Raw genomic sequence first — 24,935 nt, 5'->3', positions numbered from 1 at the left:
GTGGCGTGATCTCAGCTCACTGCAACCTCCGCCTCCCAGGTTCAAGCAATTCTCCCGCCTCAGCCTCCTGAGTAGCTAGGATTACAGGCATGTGCCACCATGCCTTTTTTTTTTTTTTTTTTTTTGTACTTTCTGAAGAGATGGGGTTTCACCATGTTCACCAGGCTGGTCTCGAGCTCCTGACCTTGTGATCCACCCGCCTCGGCCTTCCAAAGTGCTGGGATTACAGGTGTGAGCCACCACGTCTGGCCTAGTATTTCTTAAATAAGACTTGAAAGTCAAAATTATTCCTTGATCCATAGGTTGTAGAATGGATGTCATGTTAGCAGGCATGAAAACATCAATCTTCTTGTACATTTCCATCACAGCTCGAGTGACTAGGTGCATTGTCAACGATCTTATCATATTTTGAGTGTTTGGTTTTTTCCCCCCCCTGAGCAAGAGGTCTCAACAGTGGGCTTAAAATATTAGATATGCTACACTATAGAGATGTGCTGTTGTCCATGCTTTGCTGTTGTATTTCTAGAGCACAGGCAGAGTAGATTTAGCTTAACTTTTAAGGGCCCTAGGATTTTCGAAATGGTAAATGAGTATTGGCTTCAGCTTAAAGTCACCAGCTGCATAAACCCCTAACAAGTCAGTTTTTGAAGCTTTGAAGCCAGGCATTGACTTCTCTCCAGCTATGAAAGGCCTAGATGGCATCTGCTTCCAATAGAAGGCTATTTTGTCTACATTAAAAACTTGCTATTTAGCACAGCCCCTTCATCAATTATCTCAGCTAGACCTTCTAGACAACTTGCTGCAGTTCCTACATCAACTCTTGCTGCTTCACCTTGCACTTTAATGTTACGGAGATGGGTGCTTTCCTTAAACTCCATGAACCAACCTCTGCTAGTTTTAAACTTTACTTCCATAGCTTCTTCACCTCTCTGACTTCAAGGAATTGGAGTTAGGGGCTTGCTCTGGATAAGGTTTTGGCTTAAGAGAATGTTGGGCCTGTTTCGATCTTCTATCCAGACCACCAAAACTCTGTATCAGCAATAGGGCTCTTCTGTTTTCTTATCATTGTGTATTCACTGCACTAGAGTAGCACTTCTAATTTCCTTCAAGATTTGTCTTTCGCATTCACAACTTGTCTAATGAACCCAAGAGGCCTATCTTTCTGGCCCATCTCAGATTTTGCCATGCCTTCCTCACTAAGCTTAATCATTTTCAGCTTTTGATTTAAAATGAGATGTGCGACTCCTCTTTTACTTTAACACTTACAGGCCATTGTAGGGCTATTAATTGGCCTAATTTCAATATTGTGTCTCAGGGAATAGTGAGGCCTGAGAAGAGGGAGAGAGGGAACAGCCTGTTTGGGGAGCAATCAGAACACGTGCATTTATGTTCACCGTCTTATGGCTGTGGTTCATGAGGCTCCAAAACAATTACACTAGTAACGTTCAAGATCCTGGATCACCATAACTTGATAATTTAAGTCTGAAATAATTTTGAGAGTTATTAAATGTGACACAGACAGGAAATGAGCACACATTGTTAGAAAAATAGCACTAATGAACTTGCTCAACATGGGGTTGCCAAAAACCTTCAATTTTTTTTCAAGAAAAAACCCTGCAGTATCTGCAAAGTGCAGTAAAACGAGGTATGTTTGTAACTTCAAGTACAGTGCTTTCACAACAGTGTAGCTTAGTAAAGAGCTTATGCTTAAGAATTAGACTGTCTGGACCAAAAAACCCTGCCTCCTCTGCTTACTGTGTATCATTGGGCAGGCTATCATACCTCATTCTCTGCATGTGTAAATAATATTACCTACCTTATAAAGGTGGGGGGTGGAGGGAGCAAGTGGGTGATATTTATGTGTAATTTCCAGTTTTTCCCTGTAAAGTTCTAAGCTGGAGATACAATTCTGATAACCGAGTCATGTCACAGGAAACTTTATAGCACCCATTCATATTCCCAGGTTATAGAAAGCTAAGGCCCAATCAGTCTCCTCAATGGGTATCACTATAAGCTTCTGTGAAGAGTGTGGTTTTTACTCCAAGTACAACCTTCTTCGCAGCTTCTCATACTAGAGAGGGTGTCTCCTCCCCGGAACCAATAAACCTTATTCGCATTGGTAATTTTTAAAAAAATAGCCACTGAATCCTTTAGCCAAGCAAAATTTTAAAGTGGAATTGCTTCTGTTTAATAGTGTGTACTTCTAATCTGAAAACCACTGCCCTAAGTAAACCAGATTTTATCAGTTCCACAGAACTGTCTGAAATTAACTATTTCGCCTCTTGGCAAATCTAACCCTGGAGGGCCAGAATGCATCTCTGTCCCTCTATACCATCCTTGAACTTAAGACTTATTCACCTGGAACCACAGGCTCTGCTTATTGAAATTCTCTCTGTTCTCCACTGAACATTAGTGCATTTTTCAGCTCAGATAAGGAAATTATTGAATTGCTTTCTTTGCTCATATATCAGTAAGACCCAAATTTACCCGCAATTCTACTTACTAAATATTGGCTAGTATGTGAAGAAATGGTGAGAAGGCCAGATCGGGACTGACTAAAAACTTCTGAAAGATTTAGGTTAAGTAGTACAGGCAAATAGATTAGGGGGGAAAACTTAGACTGGAAGATGGGGTTTGAGGCATCCATGAAATAAGGGCTAGGTATCTATCAGTGACGAAAACCTGAAAGGCCTCAAAGCTACCACATGTATCTCCACTCACACCCCAGACTGTGTTAAGAAACTGTCCTCAATATTCCCAGCACCTGACACATACAGAGTTAATACTTGACTCCCTGCCTGATTATACCAGAGACTCACCTCTTGCTTAAACTCTCTGCCTCAGGTAAGTTTTCCTTTTCCTGTAGCACATTATTCCTTTCTGTTGAGGGAAGTTTTTAAAAAAATAATTACATTACATTATGAAGTAAATTTGTGGTTCCTAATCAAACTCTATTTAACACTTCCAAGGTAATACATGCTGACTGATGACTATTAGCTAGTAGGTAGTTTAGTTGTCAATATTACTTGATTTCTACAATTTTTACTGTTAAAAACTGTAGTCAAATTAAGGGTACGAGCAAAGCTGGAAAACTGAGGGAAGGTATCTGTGAGAGTTCAAGGGAATTCTCTATTCAGATTTCTTTAAGACAAAACTGAAAACTATAGATGATGCATATGTAATAGATCTAGGCAGCAGACATCTCAAAGAAATGGTGTAGACCTTCCTCTAAAACAAGCAATCAAAGTATCTAGACTCTGTGACTTTCCACTTTAACTAACCAATTCTAGTTCTGCTTCTAAAGCGCCTACAAAATAATTAGGTCTGTCAAACTATGATATAGTTTTATATTTATTCATAAGATGGAAAAAAAGTTGCAGGGGAATGTGAAGTCAGTACTGAAAACGGTAAGCATCTATGAAATATGCTGCAATGGCAACATGAAAAATCACTTTGTTAGAAAAGACACACTTAAATAGCTTCTGACTCATTCTACCTTCTGTATCTTGCCTCTGGCCAAGAGTTTGTTGGAACTTACAACGATCCCCTCCTCTCATTCCCCAACCCTCCTCCCCCAATCACTCTTCTATCATAAACACTATTTGTTATTAACTAGGGGCAAGGACCTGGACTCCCCTTACCTTCTACCAGGGCAGCTCAAGGGACAGAGAATGTTCAGAAGTTTATGTGACCAAATATCTACAGTCAACTATTAACTGCAACACCTTTTGGGTTATTCTGTCACGTCAGAGAAGCCAGGGACAAAATTGCATGGCCAAACTGCAGAGACATTAATATGCATTACCTTACTTTCATTCGATATGCTTTTGGTGCCATTTTCCCACCACAGGTTCTAGCAAAGGACCCAAGGTATTAGTGATATTTTAACAGTGAATACAACCAAATAGCACATGCCTGCTGGTTTGCAAGTGGGGGTAATGCAAGCTGTATAGCTGGTCACCTATTAAGTCTTAAAATTTAGGAGGATTAAACTTAAAAACTAGAATATGAAAAATACCGACAACTGCAGCGACTTGGTAAGGCAAGTATTTGATTCCCATTCTTACCCATCATACCTCTTCCCACAATTCCCTGCAATAAACCACAGCTTTTAATTTAGAGCGTATCTTGAGAAAAACCCTACACTGAAAACTTGGATCAAGGCAGAGCCTACTAATAAGTATCAGACCTGGTGCGGTGGCTCACGCCTGTAACCCCAGCACTTTGGGAGGCTGAGGCAGGTGGATTGCTTGAGATCAGGAGTTCAAGACCAGCCTGGGCAACATGGAGAAACCCTGTCTCTACCCAAGACAAAACCATCAAAACTTGGGTATCTTATGTTTAAGAATTGCAGTATCCATGAGTTAAGAAGGCACGTGTCGGCCGGGCGCGGTGGCTCACGCCTGTAATCCCAGCACTTTGGGAGGCCGAGGCGGGCGGATCACAAGGTCAGGAGATCGAGACCACGGTGAAACCCGTCTCTACTAAAAATACAAAAAAAAATTAGCCGGGCGCGGTTGTGGGCGCCTGTAGTCCCAGCTACTCGGGAGGCTGAGGCAGGAGAATGGCGTGAACCCGGGAGGCGGAGCTTGCAGTGAGCCGAGATCGCGCCACTGCACTCCAGCCTGGGCGACAGAGCGAGACTCCGTCTCAAAAAAAAAAAAAAAAAAAAAAAAAGAAGGCACGTGTCATTAGTGACTGAATAACTAGTTTTCTTAAAGCTGGGTCTGGAAGCAACATGTTCGGAACATGGGATTTTAGGATAAGTAACTACAATCCCTCAGTACTTCATTTCATAAATTGAGTAAACGATACAAATGCCCTATAGCCTTTTAGGGCAGGTGATGATGTTCGCGAACATGTAACAAAGCTATGAAAAATACAAACGTAAATAATACTGAGATCTATTTTTGGTCCTTCAGCTTCTGACCAAAAGATGGTGAAACTCTTTTCAACATCTGGCACTATGCATCAAGAAAACTTCTTTCTCCTTGACATCTCCTGCTTCGGCCTCCCAAGCAGCTGGGACTACAGGCATGCGCCACTACGCCCATCTAATTTTTGTACTTTTAGTAGAGACGGGGCTTCACCATATTGGCCAGGCTGGTCTTGAACTCCTGACCTCAGGTGATCCGCCCACGTCAGCCTCCGAAAGAGCTGGGATTACAGGCATGAGCCACCACACCCAGTGGATAGATTTGTTTTCAATATGAGTTTGGCTACCTCAGAACAGGAGCCATGACTGCCACTGACAATAGTTACTTTAGTTGAATAATTTTCAGAGTTCTTCAAAGCGAGAAGTCAAGGCTTTGGATGACAATCCTTTTCTAGAGTATAATGTACTTTTTTTGAGACAGAGTTTCACTCTTTCGCCCAGGCTGGAGTGAAGTGGCATGATCTCGGTTCACTGCAACCTCCGACTCCCGCCCTGGGTTCAAGCAATTCTCCTGTCTCGCTTCCCAAGTAGCTGGTATTATAGGCACCTGCCACCAGGCCCAGCTAAATTTGTATTTTTAGTAGAGATGGGGTTTTGCCATGTTGGCCAGGCTGGTCTCAAATTCCTGACCTCAGGTGATCCACATGCCTTGGCCTCCCAAAGTGTTACGATTACAGGCATGAGCCACTGCTCCCGGCCGTATAATGTACTTTTTGTTTTTTTGTATTTTTAGTAGAGATGGGGTTTCACCATGTTGCCCAGGCTGGTCTCGTACTCCTGAGATCAGGCAATTCACCCACCTCGGCCTCCCAAAGTGCTAGGATTACAGGCGTGAGTCACTGCGACCGGTCAGTACTCTTGACCACTAGTTTTAATACATGACAAACCCTCTTTTAGGAAATGATTAGAAGCTCCAAGAATCATTATTTAGAGAATACTTTATTAGTTTCTGTAATCAAACCCATGTAGATAAGACCTTACATATTTAATACAGTGCGTTACCCCTGTACAAATGGAAAAAATTAAGTTTAACGTTTCTAGACCAATATGGCTGTTAATTTCTGTACAATGCCAACTCAACACAGTAAACTGGGATACTTTTTCCAAAGTTGACAGCACAGCTAAAGTTTCCAAAAATTCAAATTATATATATATATGTATATATATATATTTATATAAAAAGACCAATAGCAGTATGTTATGCATCAATAGCAGCAACAGCTTTTCCAGGTTCTGCAGTCATCTGAATAAAATTATAGAGACATCCAGCACACTCCATTTAAAAAAAAGAGGGGGGGGGGAGGTAAAAAACAAAACCCCAGAAAATTGCAAAGTTCTGTTACTGTTGTGGTACCTGGCACCATTTTTTAAAATTAGCTTCTGAATCATCATCTGGAAATAAAACATTCTAGAATAACATCATTAAAAACAGCTCTGATAAAGCACGGTCACTACTACGTATCATAAAGCAGGTACAAGATATTTTACATTCACAGAGGTATGATACAGTACTGTCCTATATCTATAATACTAGAGGATACAATTAAAAAGGCATTATTTGAGACTTGATTCTACTTTTCCAGCAGAGGGCCCAAAGGATGGCATGACACAGCTCTGTAAAGAAATGCACCTTCTTAGGATTTCCTTTAATTAGTGGCACAGTTCTAGGTACTCACTGTTCTTCATAAACACCAGCTAAAAACTGGTTTAAAAAAAAAAAAAGAAAAAAGAAAAAAAGAAAAAAAACCCAGAACCATGGGATTCATACAAAGATGACTGAGTGGGGCAAGGAAGACTCAACCTAACTAGCATTTTATCAAATCTGTCATGTTTGAATGGTGAGAGCTCCATGGAAGAAAGGAGATGCTAAGTAGCGCTTCAAAGCTTCGGACCACAACCAAAACAGCATCATTTCAAACAGAAGCAGTAGCCAAACACTGCTCACTGTGATATGGTTCAAGGATGCTGATATCAGTATTTAATCATCTGCTCATTCATCCAGGAAGAAGGGGAGATCAGTTACTACTGTACTTTGATTGTGTTCAACTCAATCACCATGTTATAAAAATAGCAAGCTGCCATAATAAAAAATAAGGCTCCTCTATCCAGCACCAGTTATCTTCAGTTCTTCACCTCCAAGCCTACAAATGCCATAACCATATCCAAAGAACATAAGGGAGCAAAAAAACCGCATCTGATGTATTAGCTGGGACCATCACACTGTTCAGGCTGAGCTATTCCTCTGCTGTGTTATTTTCCTTATATTTTTGGTGTTTCATCTAATCATAAGGATTTTTAGGTCTAAATTATATGCACTCAAAAAAATGGGTGCATATATTTATATATAAATTCTGACTGAAGATGTGTGGCCATCAACCGAGCGAGCGCATGTTATATAGTAGGTACAAGCTTGCAAAGCCTCATTTTTACTGGTACAGCAGCTATGTGTCAGTGTAAATTGCTCCTATGTCCCTTGTATATCTCCAAGCTCTGAACAGGATAATGTCACAGACCATTTTTCCCCTTTGGCTGCTGGCATTATCTGACTTAATTCTCCATGTTTTCCCTACCCCCACCCCCAATCCCCTGCAATAAACCATAGCCTTTAAGATTTTGTTTCTTCGGTTTTGATCGCCTGAGGTTTGATTGGTCCAGTTCTAACAGGTTTGGTGGCTATGGAGGGTGCAGGGGGTGGCTTTTCTTCTACTTTTTCCTGACAGACACCAGGAGGGTCGGTCAGTGTTTCAGGAGGTTTACTTGAATCACTGTCCACTTTCTGGGCTTTGCCTCCTATCTGTTTGCTCTGTTGCTGTTCAGAGAAGAACCGTTGCGTGGACTGAAGAACCTCTGCTCTCTGCTTTGCCTTAAAAAATAAGAAAGAATAACTGAAAATACTGCAGCATTACCAAAGCCTGTCAAATCAATCTTGGTTCAAATTCTTTTACCAATCACAAATCAGTTTTCCCCACACTGGTTTGGCCAAAGCCAAAAGGTACCTCATTGATCTTTGAGCTTTTAATGCATAGATTTCTTCCTATTTTTGAAATATTCCATGTGATTAAAAAAAAAAAAAAAAAAAAAGGAAACCACAGGACCACCTCCCACCACCTTTTCAAGGTTTGCCCTCTCATAAAATAATAAAATATAAATTGCTGCTGATTTGTATCTTCTCTGGAACAATAAGCTTATTGATATTACATTTTATTTAGGGAACCTGCTTGCAAATCTGAAAACATACATGTAACACTTAAAACTTCTAGTTATCAATATGTGGTCTACAATAAAATGAAAAGGAAGCACTTATATTGTGGCATTACCAACACCTAGGACCAAATGTCTTGTGGCTGAGTCCTCTTCCCACAGCTCTCTTCTGCAGGGGAAGAGCATCAGAAATTAGTAACTACGACTTCACTTGATCACTAAGTTCTGATAGCTCCTACCACATTCTGAGCTGGTAAATAATTTCTTAGTTTTGACTATGTGCCCCCAAAAATATACTTACGTCAATCTGTAAATTTTACCACTGTAACATTCACAATTAAAACTTAACTTTCCATCCTTCTTGCATATAAAAAAAAAATGCTTCATGTTCTACAGGTAACCTGTACTATCCAAAGATCTGAAGCAATTTTCAAGAAGCTTGTACCCTTTCCCACCCCATTACGATTATAAAGCTCTAATGTTATTTCCAACATGGGAATATGTGAAAATCAAGAGCCAAGGAGCCAGAAGCAGAACTGGAATCCAAGGCCAAATAACTTCCGAAGATTTTTACTCACACTGGTATTTCTAATTATAACAAACAGATGGAAATCCTAGGCATACAGCCTTAATAAAAGTAGATAATTATTTAATAAAAGTTTTGCTGCTGGGTAGTCTTTAAGGATTACTCAGGATCAGAAACACTAGGGATGTCGCCCCCAGAAACTTGAATCAATCCATCCATCAATCAAATTTTCAAATAGGATTATCATAAACATGTTTCTAATTCAGAGTAAAGCATTACTATGCACATTTCCCTGTTTGAAAGCGGTAAGCTTTTCTTTCTTCTAGTCTGATCTCATGACATATATAGTGACAAAACAGGCAAAATTACTAAGATCCCTGAAAGTCAAGCCTAAAGTAAATATAGAAATAAATGGATTCAATTGGCTGTACTGGCAGACATGTAAGGTTCATGCTACAAAACTGTCCCCACACAGACTCCTAAAGGCACTCTTTCTGCATTAGCAAACCCCATGTGTATCAGTGCCTTTCATCATGAAGGATCCCAAAGTGCTTTTCTGAGTTCTCCATCTACAGCTGCACAATCCACTGTGGAATACGGCCACCTCATGTGGTAGGCCAAAAAGCGTATGAAAACAGTTTGAGAAGAAAACTGTACTTCAATGACTCATAATGGAAAAAATACCAAGATAGGTAACATATCTTACCCATTCCAGAGTTTTCATATAACCATGATTTATATTTTAAGCTGCTGGGAGGAGGAGAGTCAGGGGAAAGGGGGGAAGAAAATTAAAAAAAAAAAAAAAAAGAAAATGGGGAAGTCTGTAATAATTCATATTACTTCTTTGCTATTCCAAAAAAAATTTTGCATCTAAACTCAGATCTCCCTCAAATATTTATCTGATAACAATTCATTTGGCCACAGTTTAAGACATTAATTCGTTTCCTAACTACAGTTGCCAAAAAAAAGAAAAAGAAACAAAAAGAAAAAAAGATGAAAGGAATGGGAATGGGGCAAAAAAAAAAAGAAAAAAAAAGGGGGAAATGAATAAAAGTAGTTAGCTTGGTTAAGTCTACTAAGACAATGAATGCCTGGATATACAGTTATGGGTCCAGAGGCATTTTAAGACATGGTTCAGAGACAGATTCTTGATCTGTTGGCTGTTAACACTGTACTAACCTTCATGTCTTGTTCAGCCTTCAACGCAGCCTGGGCCTGATTACCTCTGACTCCAGATAGTGATCCACAAGGACCCCTGGCTACATGTGGCAAACGAGCATGGCTCATGAGGCCTGTGGTCAGCGGAGGAGGCATCTGACTGGCCAGTGCCATTGGTGGCCTCTGAACAGGCGCTGGGAAGGTGTTAGTATGTGGGGCTCTTACCAATGGAGGGACCAGGTTAGGCTGAGAGAGAATCTGAGTGAAAAAAACAAAACATACAACATTGAACTGTTAAAAAAAAAAAAAAAAAAAAAAGAAAAAAAAAAACTGCCAACTAGACCAGGTTGGCTTATCCCAGAGTAAATCTGTGCCCATCCTACCAGTGAAAGGAAGTGTATGGATTGTGCCACTTCATTAACAAGGACAAAGAATAAACAGGCCATGCTTGGAGAGTTTAACAGAAAAATTAGGCAAAGCATGCTATGGCACTTCAGTTGGTCCTAGCACCTCAGTTGTAAATTCTGAAGGGGGGGATAAAGACTTTTAATTAGGCTATCTTTTTAAAAGGTACAGTTACAGAAAAGGCACACACCTGTAACAAATGTAATCTGAAGATAAATAAAATCAATACTAATTCAACAAATGTTAATTTCTCAGGAACCAGTTCTAGTTTGTGAGAGTTCTTAGTTAGTCCTTTTATATGATCAGCAAGGGGAAGAGAAGCCAATATTTTTAAACATATATTAAAACACCTTCTTGGAAATTTTATCTCAATTGCACATAAATATCTTAAAAACAAAAACCAACTTTAAAACTAGAAAACTTCAAGCACTGGGACCCTTCGCTGAAAAGTCAACTCCTTAAAAAAAGTTAAAAGGAAAAGGACTCAAATTATCAGAGCTGTGTGGGGAATCTTAAAACTATTTCTCTTGTCTGCTTTAGAACTAAACAATTACTATGTCTGGCTATAAATCGCAGACTATCTTTATAAAATAAATTTATTGTTAAATTCAGAAACTATTTTTTATTAAAAACTGTACTTAACTGGCTAACATAAGGCAAGATCACAATTTATCCAGATTAGCAACTATTTTTAAGTCAATAATACTCATTTCTTAATTATATCTGCCCACCTGGGGTGCAAACTGTGTAGGAAATGGTTGTGTCATTCTCACAGTGGCAGGGGCTGACTGGAACTGCTTCTGGTAGACAATGCTGTTCATTTTGCTGGACTGGCTGTTCGGACTTGTAGAAGTAGCCCTTGGGAAGAAGCCGTTACTAGTCAGTATAGTAATACCAAGTAAATAATGCTGTTAGATTTTTGCAAACACTGTTCTTAGTATTTTCATCATACTTGGTAGTTGGTAAAAATTACTGTGATGAGTTACCAAAACATTCTGGTAGAAGAGAGACATTGGAGGACCAGAGGTAAGAAAGGATACCAGTTACCAGTTAAGATTGGCTGGTTCGAAACCAGCTTGGACAATATTTTTTAAAAAATTAGCCAGGTTTGGTGGCACGTGTATGTAGTCCCAGCTACTCAGGAGGCTGAGGCAGGAGGATTGCTTGAGCCCAGGTGTTTGACATTGCAGTGAGTTATAATCATGCCACTGTACTCTAGCCTGGGTAACAGAGTGAGGCTCTGTCTCAAAAAAAAAAAAAGAAAAAAAGATCTGCTCTGTAACGAAAGAATTTACTTAAAATATAGTACAATAAACACATTTCAAATAATTTAAAAGCTTAACATTTTAGACAAAACTATCAAAAACAATGTCTTAATAATTCCTTTCCTGCTTGGAAAAGGGATTATGTCACACAGGACTGATAAGTATTTAACAAATAGTGACCAAATTGGAATTTCATAAGCAAATTTAAATGCCCATTTTACCGGAAGGGACTAGATGTTGGTGTGGTGCTTCTACCAGCGATTGGAGGTGTGCCTGGTTTTATATCAATGCCACTTCCAAAGGCTTTTAGTTCCATTTCAGACATCTGAGGAAAAGCATAAAATAAACTTAACATTTCTTTAATTCCATAAGCTAAGTGCTGTGTTTACATGTCCTATATGTGAAGACGTAATCTAGGAAAGGGCAAAAAACCTTAGTACAAAACTCCTATAGTCAAGTATTATGGAATTATCAGACCAAAGAGACTTGTAATAAAATAAGCCCAAGAGACACTATAAATCCAATTCTTCCAACAAATTTGTGAATTCTTTGTTATTAGGTAAAAACTAGATGGGGCCAAACACATTAAAAGTAAACAGATAAGATGTAAATACACTGGGGTTTGAGATTTGTTTTGCAGGGTGGTAAAAACCGACACATTTTAGTTTTTTAGATAACACAAATGTATAGATTGGAACACACTACCTTAAATTCTCAAACAACCTGTGCAAATGTCTCTTTACTTACTTTTCCTGTGGTTGCAATCATGCTATGCTGTGTTCCAGCAGGAATTAATCCTCTGAAAGGCTGGCTTACTTGTGCAGGACGGCTCAGACTCTGAGCCTGTGCTTGGGGAGTGGTATGCTGTAATGGGGGCTGAAGAGTCTGAGGCAAAGCAATTAGAGGTTGCCCTGTAGATCCAAAATTAGGCAAGGAAAGCTGGGATGCTGGTAAAGGTACTGTAACCTAGAAAATAAGTAAAGAGAAACTGAAGCAATTTGTTTCTGTTTACTGCAGACATACTCATACAACTATACACAACTCTTCAAATACTTTTGAGTAAGATTTAAAATAGAACACATCGGCTGGGTATGGTGGCTCATGCCTGTAATCCCAGCACTTCGGAAGGCCAAGGGGGGCAGATCACGAGGTCAAGAGATCGAGACCATCCTGGCCAACATGGTAAAACCCCATCTCTACTAAAAAAAAAAAAACATACAAAAATTAGCTGGGCGTGGTGGCGTGTACCTGTAGTCCCAGCTACTTGGGAGGCTGAGGCATGAGAATTGCTTGAACCCAGGAGGCAGAGGTTGCAGTGAGCCGAGATCGCACCACTGCACTCCAGACTGGAGACAGAGCAAGACTCTGTCTCAAAATACAAAAAATAAAATAAAATAAATAAATATAACACATCCATCTACTAATGTATTTCACATATTTCTTTTTCTTAGTGACTACAAGTTGAGTATCTCTAATCTGAAAATCAAAATCCAAAATGCTCCAAAGCTTTCTGAGAGGCTGATATGACACCACAAGTAGAGAATCTGACATCAAGTCCGGGCACGGTGGCTCACGCCTGTAATCCCAGCACTTTGGGAGGCCAAGGTGGGTGGATCACTTGAGGTCAGGGGTTTGAGACCAGCCTGGTCAACATGGGGAAACCCTGTTTCTACAAAAATAACTAAATAAATACAAAAATTAGCCAGGCATGGTGGTGGGCGCCTGTAATCCCAGCTACTCGGGAGGCTGAGGCATGAGAATCGTTTGAACCCAGGAGATGGAGGTTGCAGTGAGCTGAGATCGTACCACTGCACTCCAGCCTGGGTAAGGGAGACTCAGTCTCAAAAAAAAAAAAAAAAAAAGAATTCAACACCCCACCTCATGTGACAGACCAGTCGAAGTGCGGTCAGAACTTTGTTTCATGCATAAAGTTATTTAAAATGTTGCTTAAAATTACCTTCAGGTTATATGTATAAGGTATATATGAAACAGGAATTTCAGGTTTAGACAGGCCCCACATCCCAAGACACCTCATTATATATACGCAAACATTAAAAAAAAAAAAAAAATCCGAGACACTTCTGGTCCCAAGCATTTAGGTAAGAGACACTCAACCCTCAACCACATCTCCATTCTTCTATTAAAGGTACAACGTAGTTTAGTTAATGCTACTTGTAGTGAAGAAAATAGAAAGTGAAAGAATTAGAACTATCTCTGAATTTATCCACAGGACATGTCAAATAATCACAAAGTACATGGGGACACAATATAAGTAGTATTCACAAGTTTCCAAACAGATATTTTACATAATGTTTTCAAGGCTGGTCAAAATGAGCTATGAGAAGAACAAGAATCTCTGTTTTCATATAAACACTGTATTTAATCTGAATGTCAATAAGATATTCCCGAATTATCACTCCCTAAAATAGCAAACAAAAACAGTTATAAGAAAATGACTAATGACTTGTTCCCCCACCAGCCCTCCACCACTTTTAAAGAATAAGCTAATGAAATTATTAGAGGAGATAGTTTTAAACGCACCATACACTTTTCACTGAAAATTATTATTGCATTCGTACACTTATGAAAAGTATTTGCCTTTATACTCGATCACACTCTGCCACACTGTTGTATGTATGCTAACCTGTCAGATGGGTCTTTGGGAGGCTTCTCCCTAGCACTAATGGGTAAGCCAACTAAATCACACTTACATGTAACTATATTCTGGACAATGGTTTTCAAAGTTTTATATTCATGGAATCCTTTGTTAAAATAGAATAATTACACGGAAACCTAGCAGCCAGGTGTGGTGGCTCAAGCCTGTAATCCCAACGCTTTGGAAGGCCGAGGCAGGTGGATTGCTTGAGCCCAGGAGTTCAAGATCAGCCTAGGGCAACATGGCAAAACCTTGTCTCTACAAAAAATACGAAGAAAAATTAGCCAGGCATGATGGCATGAGCCTGTAGTCCCAGCTGCACAGGAGGCCGAGGTGAGAGGATTGCTTGAGCCTGGGAGGTGGGCTGCAATGAGCCATGATCACATCCACTCTGGCGTGGGTGACAGAAAAAAAATAAAACCCCCCAAACCAACAAAAAACCTAGAAGATGTAAAAATACAGGAATGACTGAAGTAGGGGGTGATGGTGGTGAGAAGAGGGGTGTCATGAACCTGAAACCCCTTCTACGTGGACCCAATGGAATTCTTTATGACATCTCAGTGAACAGTTTAATGACCACTCCTCCATCTTTCCTTCATGGTTCAATTTAAATTCCCAAACAATCACAAAAGCAATAAAAATAATAATAAAGAAAATTGAGGAAATTTACCATGCCATAGTTTACCTGCTGGAGAGCACTTGGTGACTGGGCAGTGTTATAAAAATTTGTCTGACCAGGCTGTTGTACTTGTCCAGAATAAAGATTTGAAGCCTGGGTAAGATTTGCTCTAGCCTAGAAAAAATTTTGTAAGAAAACATGAGTAAAACTGAAAAAAATTTCAAATTCAGAGACGGAGATTATGACTTCAAAGCAATGTCTAGCAATTTTTAGTATTAGATAAAATGAAAGGACTTTGTTTTTTTCATTGCATCTTTTAACATGTTTTCTTTTAAAAATGTTTCCTTAAAATGATCTGTGGCATAGGAATACAATGAGTGTGCACTGTTCTAGTCCCCTGACTTACCTGGAGAAGATGTGTGTCAATCAGCTGGGAACCTCCTAGTCCTGATGCCTGCCCCAGTTGATGTTCATACAATATGGGAATAGGTTGGGTATTTGATGTTTGCTGAAAGGCAAGACCAGATTGTGCCTTGGCAAGTTCTTGGTGTTGGACAGTTGGAAAGTTGTGAATAGCAGTCCCAGAAAGGACCACAGATGGCTGGGATAAACTGCTTTGCATAAAAGCTGGCTGAGATCTACATAAGGATTAAAGAGAAAATATTGTTAGAATCTCATCTGGAATCTGAAAATCTTAACAATGCAAATCCCAAATGACCCAATACAGTCATGTGCTACATGACATTTCAATCAATAGAACACATATATATTGATGGTCCCATAAGATTATAAGGAAGCTGAAAAATTCCTATCACCTAGTGACATCATAGCTGTTCTAACATCACAGAACATATGACTCAAGTGTTTTTGCTGGTGCTAATATTAAATATAAACAAACCTACTACAGTCATATAACAGTGCAGTACATAGTTATATACAGTACATAATATCTGATACTGATAAAAAGAATTATGTTACTAGTTTATGTATTTACTATACATTTTGTTACTTTAGAGTGTACTCTTTCTACTTAAAACAAAAAACTATAAAACAGCCTCAGGTAGATCCTTTAGCAGGTATTCCAGAAGAAACCACTGTTAACATAGGACATGACAGCTCCGTGTGTGTTTCTGCCCCTGAAGACTTCCCAGTGGGACAGGATGTGCAGGTGAGGTAGATGAGAGTATACTGATGATCCTAGCCCTGTGTGGGCCTAGCCTAATGTGTGTTTGCATCTTAGTTTTTAATAAAAAAGTTTTAAAAAGTTTAAAAAAGTTAAAAAAAAAAATTCAAAAAACAGAAAAACGTTAACAAAAGAAAAGGCCAGACTTTGTGGTTCATGCTCACAATCTCAGCACTTTAGGAGGCTGAGGTGAAAGGATTGCTTGAGGCCAGGAGTTTAGACCAGCCTGGGCAAGAGAATAAGACCTCACCTCTACAAAAAAATAAAAAATTAGGTGGGCATGGTAGCAAGTGCCTGTAGTCCTAGCTACTTGGGAAACTGAGGTTGGACAATGGCGTGAGCTCAGGAGTTCGACGTAGTGAGCTGTATGTGTCACTGCACTCCAGCCTGGGTGACACAGACCTTGTCTCAAAAAACAAACAAAAAAACAACAACAACAAAAAAAAGTATTTTTGTGCTGATGTACAATGTGTTTGTGTTGTAAGCTAAATGTTATTACAAGAGTCAAAAAATTACACTAAGTTGAGGTTGATTTATTAAAGAAAAATTTGTTCTTACAAATATAGTGTACCCACAGTGTACAGTGTTTGTAGACTCCACAGTAGTGTACAGTAATATCACTCGCCACTCACTCACTGACTCACCTAGACCAACTTTCAGTCCTGCAAGCCCCATTCATGGTAAGTGTGCTATACATGGTAAGTACCATTTTTAATCTTGTATGCTATCTTTTTATTGTACTTTTTCTGTTTAGATTGTTTAGATTTCTATGTTTAGACACAAATATTTACCACTGTGTTACAACTGCCTACAAAATACTAAGTACAGTAAAATGCTGCATGCATTTATAGCCTAATTAGACACAATAGGCTGTACTCTATAATAGCCTAGGTGTGGAGCTGCAGGCTATACTACCTAGGTTCCTGTAAGTACACTCTATGATGTTTGAAAAAGGATGCATACTTCAGAATGTTTCCCCATCACTGACACTTGGCTGCACTCTAATTAGCTCAGAAATCAAGAAAAGAGGCAGAGAATACAGACTGTGTCTAAAGCAACTTATTTCAAGATTTAAAGCCCTGTATACAAGGAAGCTTCACATGTAAAAGTCCTGTGAAAAGGCCTGTTCTCCCTGAGAAGTGGATTGCTCTCTCCTTTTGAATAGTGAGAATAATTCTCTTTTTGTGTTCAACACAAAGTTGAGAACAAAATCTCTTTTTCTCTTTGGCAACTTTCTAATTTATAGCACCAATAGCCCCAACTTTTCTTATTTGTATTTCATTACTTCCCCACATATATTTTTAATATAAATGGCCTAGCCTCAAGATCTTTATGGAATAAAGCACAGTAATAGCTCACGTCAGAATTACCCACAAAGATCAAGCAAGCAAACAAACAAGAACACAAACCAAAATCAAACCAAGCCAAAACACACCCCTCAAAACAAAACCATAATGCCAGAATCTAACTCCAGACTTCCCTATCATCTCTGAGGTGGATGCCTCCAGTCTACACTTTTAAGATGCAGAGATAAAGAATAAGCAACTAAATCAAAAGTAGTGGGTTAAAGAACATTATGCTTTGTTGTTTTATTAAAACTGACCTATGTGGCAGGAACAAAATCCACTAAGAAAGAATGCTAGTCTAGGATCACAGCAATCTTTACAATATCTACTTATAATTTATGTTTCAAACACAAGGTAAGAAAATATGAATATACTGTTATAAACTGTCCTGTCTTTGTAGAAGCCAATTCAGAGACTCCCTAATAAATACTATGCTGATTAGGTTAAGTAACAAGCAAGGAATGTTTAGGGATAAAATAACTGCTTTCAAAATCTAAACCTGTACTTTCCAATGTGGTAGTCACTTGCCACAATTACATATGTGTCTTTTATTATATTTCTATTGACCAGGTCTGGTCTTAAAAAGTCTGTCTTCTAACACAATTAGTGAAATGGGGATTACAAATATAGTACATTGCTACTCCACCTCCCATGGCCTGTGGAAGACATTACTAATTAATCACTGTACTCTTTTTCACAGTACTGAAAAGTGGTTGTAAACTTTTCAACAGTGTTTCAAGCAGCCAATACAATTAAAAGGAGACTGGCTTGTGAGGTTAAATCTAGCTGCTACTCCTGTGTCAGAAATTTTCAAGTTTTATTTTTAATATAAATTCCAAGATAATCCCAAATACAAGACTTTCTTTAGCTTCTAGTTGGGGCAAATAGTTTTACTTCTAATGGGAGAAAATAACGAAACTACCTGAGAGTAAGATGAGGAGGGAAGACCTACAACAGCTATATAGGTAACGACACAGGTGTATTAAATTTTACTAAAGTATCTTTAATCAAAAGGTAAAAATAAAAGCCACATTTATGAGGTTTACTAATGACTCAGCTCTCTGTTAAGAAAGTTTCATTAGCTGAACCTGGCTTCTCTAGGAGTATCATTATGGTAATATAAAACATACTGTATTAACTGATGACAAGTTTAATCTGTAAAGTATGGAAATTCTATCTGAACTCACTTCTGAAAACAAATTCCTAAAAACAAATGCACAGACTTCCTAAACCAAGTGTACTGAATGTAACTTATTTTTCTTTCTGATGATTTAAGGCCACCATTAAGAGGATGGATGACAGCTATGCCATGAGGCACTGCTCCTACTATCTGACTCTTACTCTCACTCTTCTTCCCTCATTAAATTGGAAACCAGAGACACTGAGGGTTGAATCCAGGCTCTGCCACTTTATGTATAACCTTAGGTTAAAACAAAACAAAACAAAACAAAACAAAAAACCCTCACCCTCTTCAAGTCCTAACATCCACATGTTAAATGAGGAGGACTTACCTTCTTCACACAGGTGGCTGTGTGAAGACTAAATTTAGTTAATGTAGGTGAAAGGCTGAATAGCTATCATATATAAGGAAAGTTCAAAAAAATCAGTTTTCATTATTTCTCTAATTGCAAAGGTAACTTACAGTGCATCTGAGTGAATTTTTGGAAAAAATGCTTTCTTCACTACATAGCATATTTGTCACCATTACTTCCATGCTTTGATATTCTACCCCTCTCTGTTCTGTTATATTCCACCCTGTCCTATACCCCCTAACATAGTTAACTGCCATGCCTCAGCTCGTACATAGAGGAGATTCAGATATATATAGTTGTTGGTAGCCAGAAGGCACACAGACTTTTAGGTTCTTTAAGCAGCTATTTTCTATAATTTCTAACAGTTTTGGGGTTGCTGTTGTTCACTACTTCAAAAGGTTTTGAAGGCTGACTTTCTTTAATAAGGTATGGTTGAAATTACCAGAGGCTGAGGTTCATGACATATAATCAACATGCTCAACTAGCCAATGTGGTTTATAGCAGAGTCATCCTAGGTTTTTTGGGGAAGGAACAGTTATGGATTACGGCAAGGAGGATCAGTAGTTACAATGTTTTCAACATCACTACAAAAGTGACTTTTAAAGCATTTACCTATATGGTTGAAGTGAAGAGCTGAACAATTCCTGAGCCTGGGAAACAGCAGGTCCAGCCCCCAAACTCAGTTGGGCTTGATGCTGCCCTTGCAGTGGTGCATAAATAGGGATTGGAATCTGCTGAACTGAAGTTGGCTGCAATGCATTGAAAAAGTATGTCAACATATTATATATCAATATCATACAAATAAATCATTAACAATGGAATATAAAAATTTGAGACATGAAAAGAGTAAGATGAATACTATATATCAGCTCCATTTTAAAACAAAACTGAATGTAAACATCTAAATTTCCCTTTCAACCCACTACTTATTCTACATTGTTAATATTAGGCTCTGGTAAATTTGGGGAAATTTTAAAATTTTGCTTATAGAATATCAAGGTAATCATGCGTAGCTTGTAATTTCAGAGTCTATTATTTATGTTCCAAGGTAACTATTATAACCACAGAAATGCGAAGGAACAAACATAGGAAGTAAGAAGTCTTTGATATTACCTGAGAGAGACCTGGTTGGAAACCCTGTTGTTGAGCCAAGGATGGTGGAGCCAATCGCGCATGTTGGGTATTAAATAAATGACTTGTGTCCATATAGAAGGCTGGGATTTGAGCTGTAGACCGTCAGGAAAAACAAGCAGTAATAAGTGTCCTAATTTCAGAATTTTCCAAACAGTAAATAAAAACCAAGTTTTGTAGCAGATTCCAAATTAAGTGCACCCTCTGAAAATTAATACAGCCATGGAAAAACTAAAAACGTGACAAGAGGCAAACGTGAAAAGATGGAAAACTTCTAGTAGACAGGTAACTAGTACTTGTGAAGGCATGAGAAAAAATTTATATACTGCCAATGGGGTAGAGATACTCAGATTTTGTCAGTGGTAAAATTTCACATAATCTACTAAAATTGAAAACGAATCTACCCATTGAACTGGCAATTCTACTCCAATTTTAAACCTACCTACTAGAATCTAGCAAAATATTCAGAGGATTGACATTTAATTTTAAAAGTTTGGTATCAATTCTAAACACATTTCTATGTATGTACATACTACTTTGTGACTTGCTGTTTTTTTTTTTTTTTAAATAGTCTCGCTCTGTCACCCAGGCTGAAGTGCAGTGGCACGATTGATCCCAGCTCACTGCAACCTCCACCTCCTGGGTTCAAGTAATTCTTGTGCCTCAGCCACTTGAGCAGCTGGGTGTGTGCCACCACGCCCAACTGATTTCTGTATTTTTAGTAGAGATGTGGTTTCACCATGTTGGCCAAGTGGCTCTTGAACTGCTGGCCTCAAGTGATCTGCCCGCCTCAGCCTCCCAAAGTGCTGGGATTACAGGCATGAGCCATGGTGCCTGGTTGACTTGCTGTTTTTATACAGTAGTATGTTCTGCAGAACTCCACATATTATAATGACGAGACAGCGTCTCACTCTGCCAGGCTGGAATGCAGTGGCATGATTATCACCTGGCTCAAATGATTCTCTCACCTCAGCCTCCCAAATAGCGGGAACTACAGGCATGTGCCACCACATCCAGCTAATGTTTAAAATTTTTTTGTAGACGTGGGGTCTCACTATGTTGCTCAGGTTGGTCCTGAACTTCTAGGGTCAAGCAATCCTTCTGCCTTGGCCTCTTGAAGTGCTGGGATTATAGGTATGAGCCACCATGTCCAGCCTATATATTGTTTTTAACTTGTCATTATTAGAAATAATACTGCAATGAATACCCTCACTTAACCTCTGATAGGTTAAGTGTATCCATGAGATTCCTAGCTAAGAAACTGTTACTAGAGTACGTATGTACACTTATATCTTCCAAGACACTTTTAAAAAGAATTACGTCAATTTAGGCTGGGAGAGGTGGCTCACGCCTATAATTCCAGCACTTTGGGAGGCTGAGGAAGGAGGATCACTTGAGCTCAGGAGTTCGAGGCCAGCCTGGACAACATGGTAAAAAAATGCTGTCTAGACCAAAAATGCAAAACAAACAAACAAACAAAAAAATTAGCTGGGCATGGTGGTGTGCTCCTGTGGTCCCAGCTACTTGAGAGGCTGAGGTGAGAGGATCACTTGAGCCTGGGAGATGGAGGTGGCAGTGAGTCAAGACTGTGCCGCTGCAATCCAGCTTGGGCAACAGAGCCAGACATCATCTCAAAAAAAAAAAAAAAAAAAGAATTACACGAATTTAAATATTTACAGCAATGTACTTTAAAAGCCTTATGCTTAGCTGAAAGGTTAAGAAGAGACAAAAATAGGCATTTTAGTCTTCAATTTCTAAATTCCTTATATTCAAGCCTAAAAACATTACCTGCTGCAGACTGAGACACATAAACTTGTGGACTCTGTTGTTGCTGGGCAATAAGGGAAGGCATACAGCTTAACTGTGAAAAATGACTTGCAGAAGGCAGGCTGCTTGTCTGCAACTGCTGAGGTTTCACTTTACAAATATTTGGAGGGTCTGATGTGGTTGTAGATTTTGTGCTCAAAGAAGAGGTAGTGTATGTACCAGCTCCTATATTTGGGGAAGCAAATAAAAGGGAAAACAGAACAAATTTAAAAGTGTTACTATTGCTCACAGTACTAACCAGAAACTGCAAAATTAATGTTTCTACCCATCGCGTACTTATATACTGCTTCAGGCCAAAAGTAGATGAGGTAGCTTACAAAACAAAAGAGTAATTATCACCAAATGCAAATATGACTAGAAAATATGGAACAGTAAACAATAGAAAATTAAAACAAGAAACAAAACACAAAATTCATAAAATGAGGCCGAGAGCCTATATAACTGTTATAGTTTGGCCAGAAACGACTTGTTTTTTAATCATCACAAAGAAGAATAGGATACATAATCAAGAGCTTCATTCACTTATGACCATAGATACAAGGACACAAAAGGGAAAAGTGCTATCCCTTAGAAATAATTACGACTATACATGGGCCTTGAGAGATCTCAACTGGTCCTAAAATGCCACATATACTTAAGGCTGGATTTCTCTCTCCTGTAAAAACTGGCCCATGTTGAGGGCAGGAGTATAAGACCAGCCTGGGGAACACTGTAAGATCCTGTCTCACACAAAATTAAAAAATTAGCTGGGCATGGTGGTGCCTGTGGTCCCAGCTACTCGGGAGGCTGAGATGGAAGGACTGCTTGAGCCCAGGAGTTTGAGGCTGCAGTGAACAGTGATGACGTCACCACACTCCAGCCTGAGTGACAGAGCAAGACATCATCTCTTAAAACAAAAAACACAACTCCAAAAACAACCAAAAAAACAAACAAAAACAAAACAAAACCACCTGGTAGATAGTAATATCTTTAAAACAAATGAAATAAACTACTTAATAAGTAAATAGAATTATAAAACTTAGGTGTTAGGGTCCATTAGTTTTATTGATTAATGAGCTATTATGACTGTATTACTGGCCCAAAATGTCAATACTGGTATTTGATTAAAAAGTAATGTATAGTTATCATTATCTTCAGATGATGTTCCACCTGAGAGTGGACCAAAATTCAAGTGCTTCTATCCTTCTAGTAATTATCTACCAGTAGGATGACTAGGCAACAAGGGCCTTGTTTAAAAAATTATCCTAGTCAAGCATAGTGTAGGAAATCTAGACCTGGGGAAACAAGTTAGTTGGGTTCCAAAGAAAGAACTAGGAACCATTATTTCCAGACCTTCCTACCACACTCTCCTGTTTCCTTCACACCACCTTCACTAACCCCTCCATCTCCAAGTAGACTGGGGCTCAAGCTAGTCTAGTAAGCATAAGAGAAGATGCCTTGGCAAATGAGTGGTGGAGGAATGCTAGGAAGGGTTTTAAAGTGAAAAGAGATATAGTTGGAACACAGTTTGATTTAAAATTTTAATGCAGCGTAGAATCACGGGAGTTTGTGTTAATACATACTTCTGATTACAGACAATATCAAAATAACTTGTATAACCCTAAGACCAGCTTTTTGGTAACTAAAAATAGCACGGTGGGTTGGAATACTGAAAAGCAATATTGAACGAGAACGAGTCAAATTAATTTATATCACTGGAAAGGAGCTTCCTACTGCTTTGGAAGCAGATAATACTGAGAAATTAATACTTGAAATTAAATTTTATTTTTTCAACAGAAGAATCTTGGTTCTACATATGGTAAAAGGAAAAGGGTGTACTTTCTAGAGTCAAGCATTTTGGAAACACCCGTGTTTCTTGAACTGTAAGGCCTCCAAATAATGAAGTTCAGTGAAAAGATTATGCAATAGTGAAAATTTAAGAAAACCTAAGGAAAAAGAACAAGAAAAGCACCTTCTAACTTTGGGCACCAACGGACTCTCCTAAAAAACCAAATAAAACAAAAACCAAACCAAACTAAAGCCAAATCCAATGGATTACATCACTCAAATAGCAGAGGCTGAAAATTCTCCATCCCTAACTCTTTACCAGAAAATATGTTATCCCAACAGGTTTAGGCCAATAGCATCTTCAAATTAGACACAGATTGTGAAACATTTAAAAAAGGTGTGATTCTCTGTTATTTTTGAGCTGATCTAGTTAGTTGTATATACATAAAAAATGACAATCAAAAGGTGAACTTCCTAGAAAAATTTAGAGGAAAATGACACTTTAAAAAGCAATTACTGGCCAGGCGTTGTGGCTCACGCCTGTAATCCCACCACTTTGGGAAGCCGAGACGGGCGGATCACGAGGTCAGGAGATCGAGACCATCCTGGCTAACACGGTGAAACCCCGTCTCTACTAAAAATACAAAAAATTAGCCGGGTGCGGTGGTGGGCGCCTGTAGTCCCAGCTACACGGGAGGCTGAGGCAGGAGAATGGCATGAACCCGGGAAGCGGAGCTTGCAGTGAGCCAAGATTGCGCCACTGCACTCCAGCCTGGGCGACAGAGCAAGACTCCGTCTCAAAAAAAAAAAAAAAAAGCAATTACTGGCCAGGCGTTGTGGCTCATGCCTGTAATCCCAGCACTTTGGGAGGCTGAGGTGGGAATACTGAATACTACTTTTTTGGGAGGGCTGGGTAAACAAGAAAAGACCATAAAAATTGTTAAATAATGTAAGATATTTAAAGAAAGAGTACAAAAAAGTTTTACCTGATAGTGATGTTGTAGGAGTGACTGAGGCAACAGGAATCTGGGGCATGGATGCACTTGAGAACGAATTATAATTGGCAGTGCTTGGTCCACTGGCACTACTGCTGACTCCAGTTGCAATTGGAGGTGCTGTGGAAGTTACTGGAGACCCCTTTTCCCTTACATTTGGAGAGTTCTCCCATGCCTTGCGTGCAGACTCCATCTGCAATAAAATGGACATTTCTTATAGTAAAAAAATGATGTTAATACACAAAATACGTACTTATATACATGTATCAGTATTTAAGTGCCAAATATAATCTTTCAAAAACCACACACACACAAAGATATTTAAAGAAAATCTAAGACCCTAAGACCCTAGGGATTTCAGACTTTCCATTTGCCTCTTTATCTTTGC

General features: G+C 39.0%; 1 protein-coding gene across 12 annotated transcripts in view; it reads right to left on the bottom strand.

The window, feature by feature from the left end:
- Window positions 1-5,856: 5,856 nt before the first annotated feature.
- The window catches only part of LOC105484407 (proline rich coiled-coil 2C), a 106,477-nt gene continuing 87,398 nt past the window's right edge, over window positions 5,857-24,935 (bottom strand). For 5 of the 12 annotated variants that reach the window (XM_011745953.2, XM_011745947.2, XM_011745946.2 and 2 more), the window contains 11 exons: window positions 24,539-24,740; window positions 21,747-21,950; window positions 19,941-20,053; window positions 19,440-19,576; window positions 15,173-15,404; window positions 14,818-14,940; window positions 12,239-12,457; window positions 11,713-11,816; window positions 10,958-11,084; window positions 9,843-10,079; window positions 5,857-7,799 (listed from right to left, as the gene is read on the bottom strand). In XM_011745953.2, the coding sequence (XP_011744255.1) occupies window positions 7,542-7,799; window positions 9,843-10,079; window positions 10,958-11,084; window positions 11,713-11,816; window positions 12,239-12,457; window positions 14,818-14,940; window positions 15,173-15,404; window positions 19,440-19,576; window positions 19,941-20,053; window positions 21,747-21,950; window positions 24,539-24,740 (1,956 nt within the window). In that variant the 3' untranslated portion in view covers window positions 5,857-7,541. Of the gene's footprint in view, window positions 7,800-8,253; window positions 8,307-9,842; window positions 10,080-10,957; window positions 11,085-11,712; window positions 11,817-12,238; window positions 12,458-14,817; window positions 14,941-15,172; window positions 15,405-19,439; window positions 19,577-19,940; window positions 20,054-21,746; window positions 21,951-24,538; window positions 24,741-24,935 lie in introns of all 12 variants that reach the window. The other 7 variants (XM_011745950.3, XM_011745952.3, XM_011745956.2 and 4 more) reach the window with 5 other exon arrangements.

This window comes from Macaca nemestrina, chromosome 1 (assembly GCF_043159975.1).
Source record: "Macaca nemestrina isolate mMacNem1 chromosome 1, mMacNem.hap1, whole genome shotgun sequence".
NCBI lineage: Eukaryota > Metazoa > Chordata > Mammalia > Primates > Cercopithecidae > Macaca > Macaca nemestrina.
This window is presented reverse-complemented; position numbering and strand designations above follow the sequence as displayed.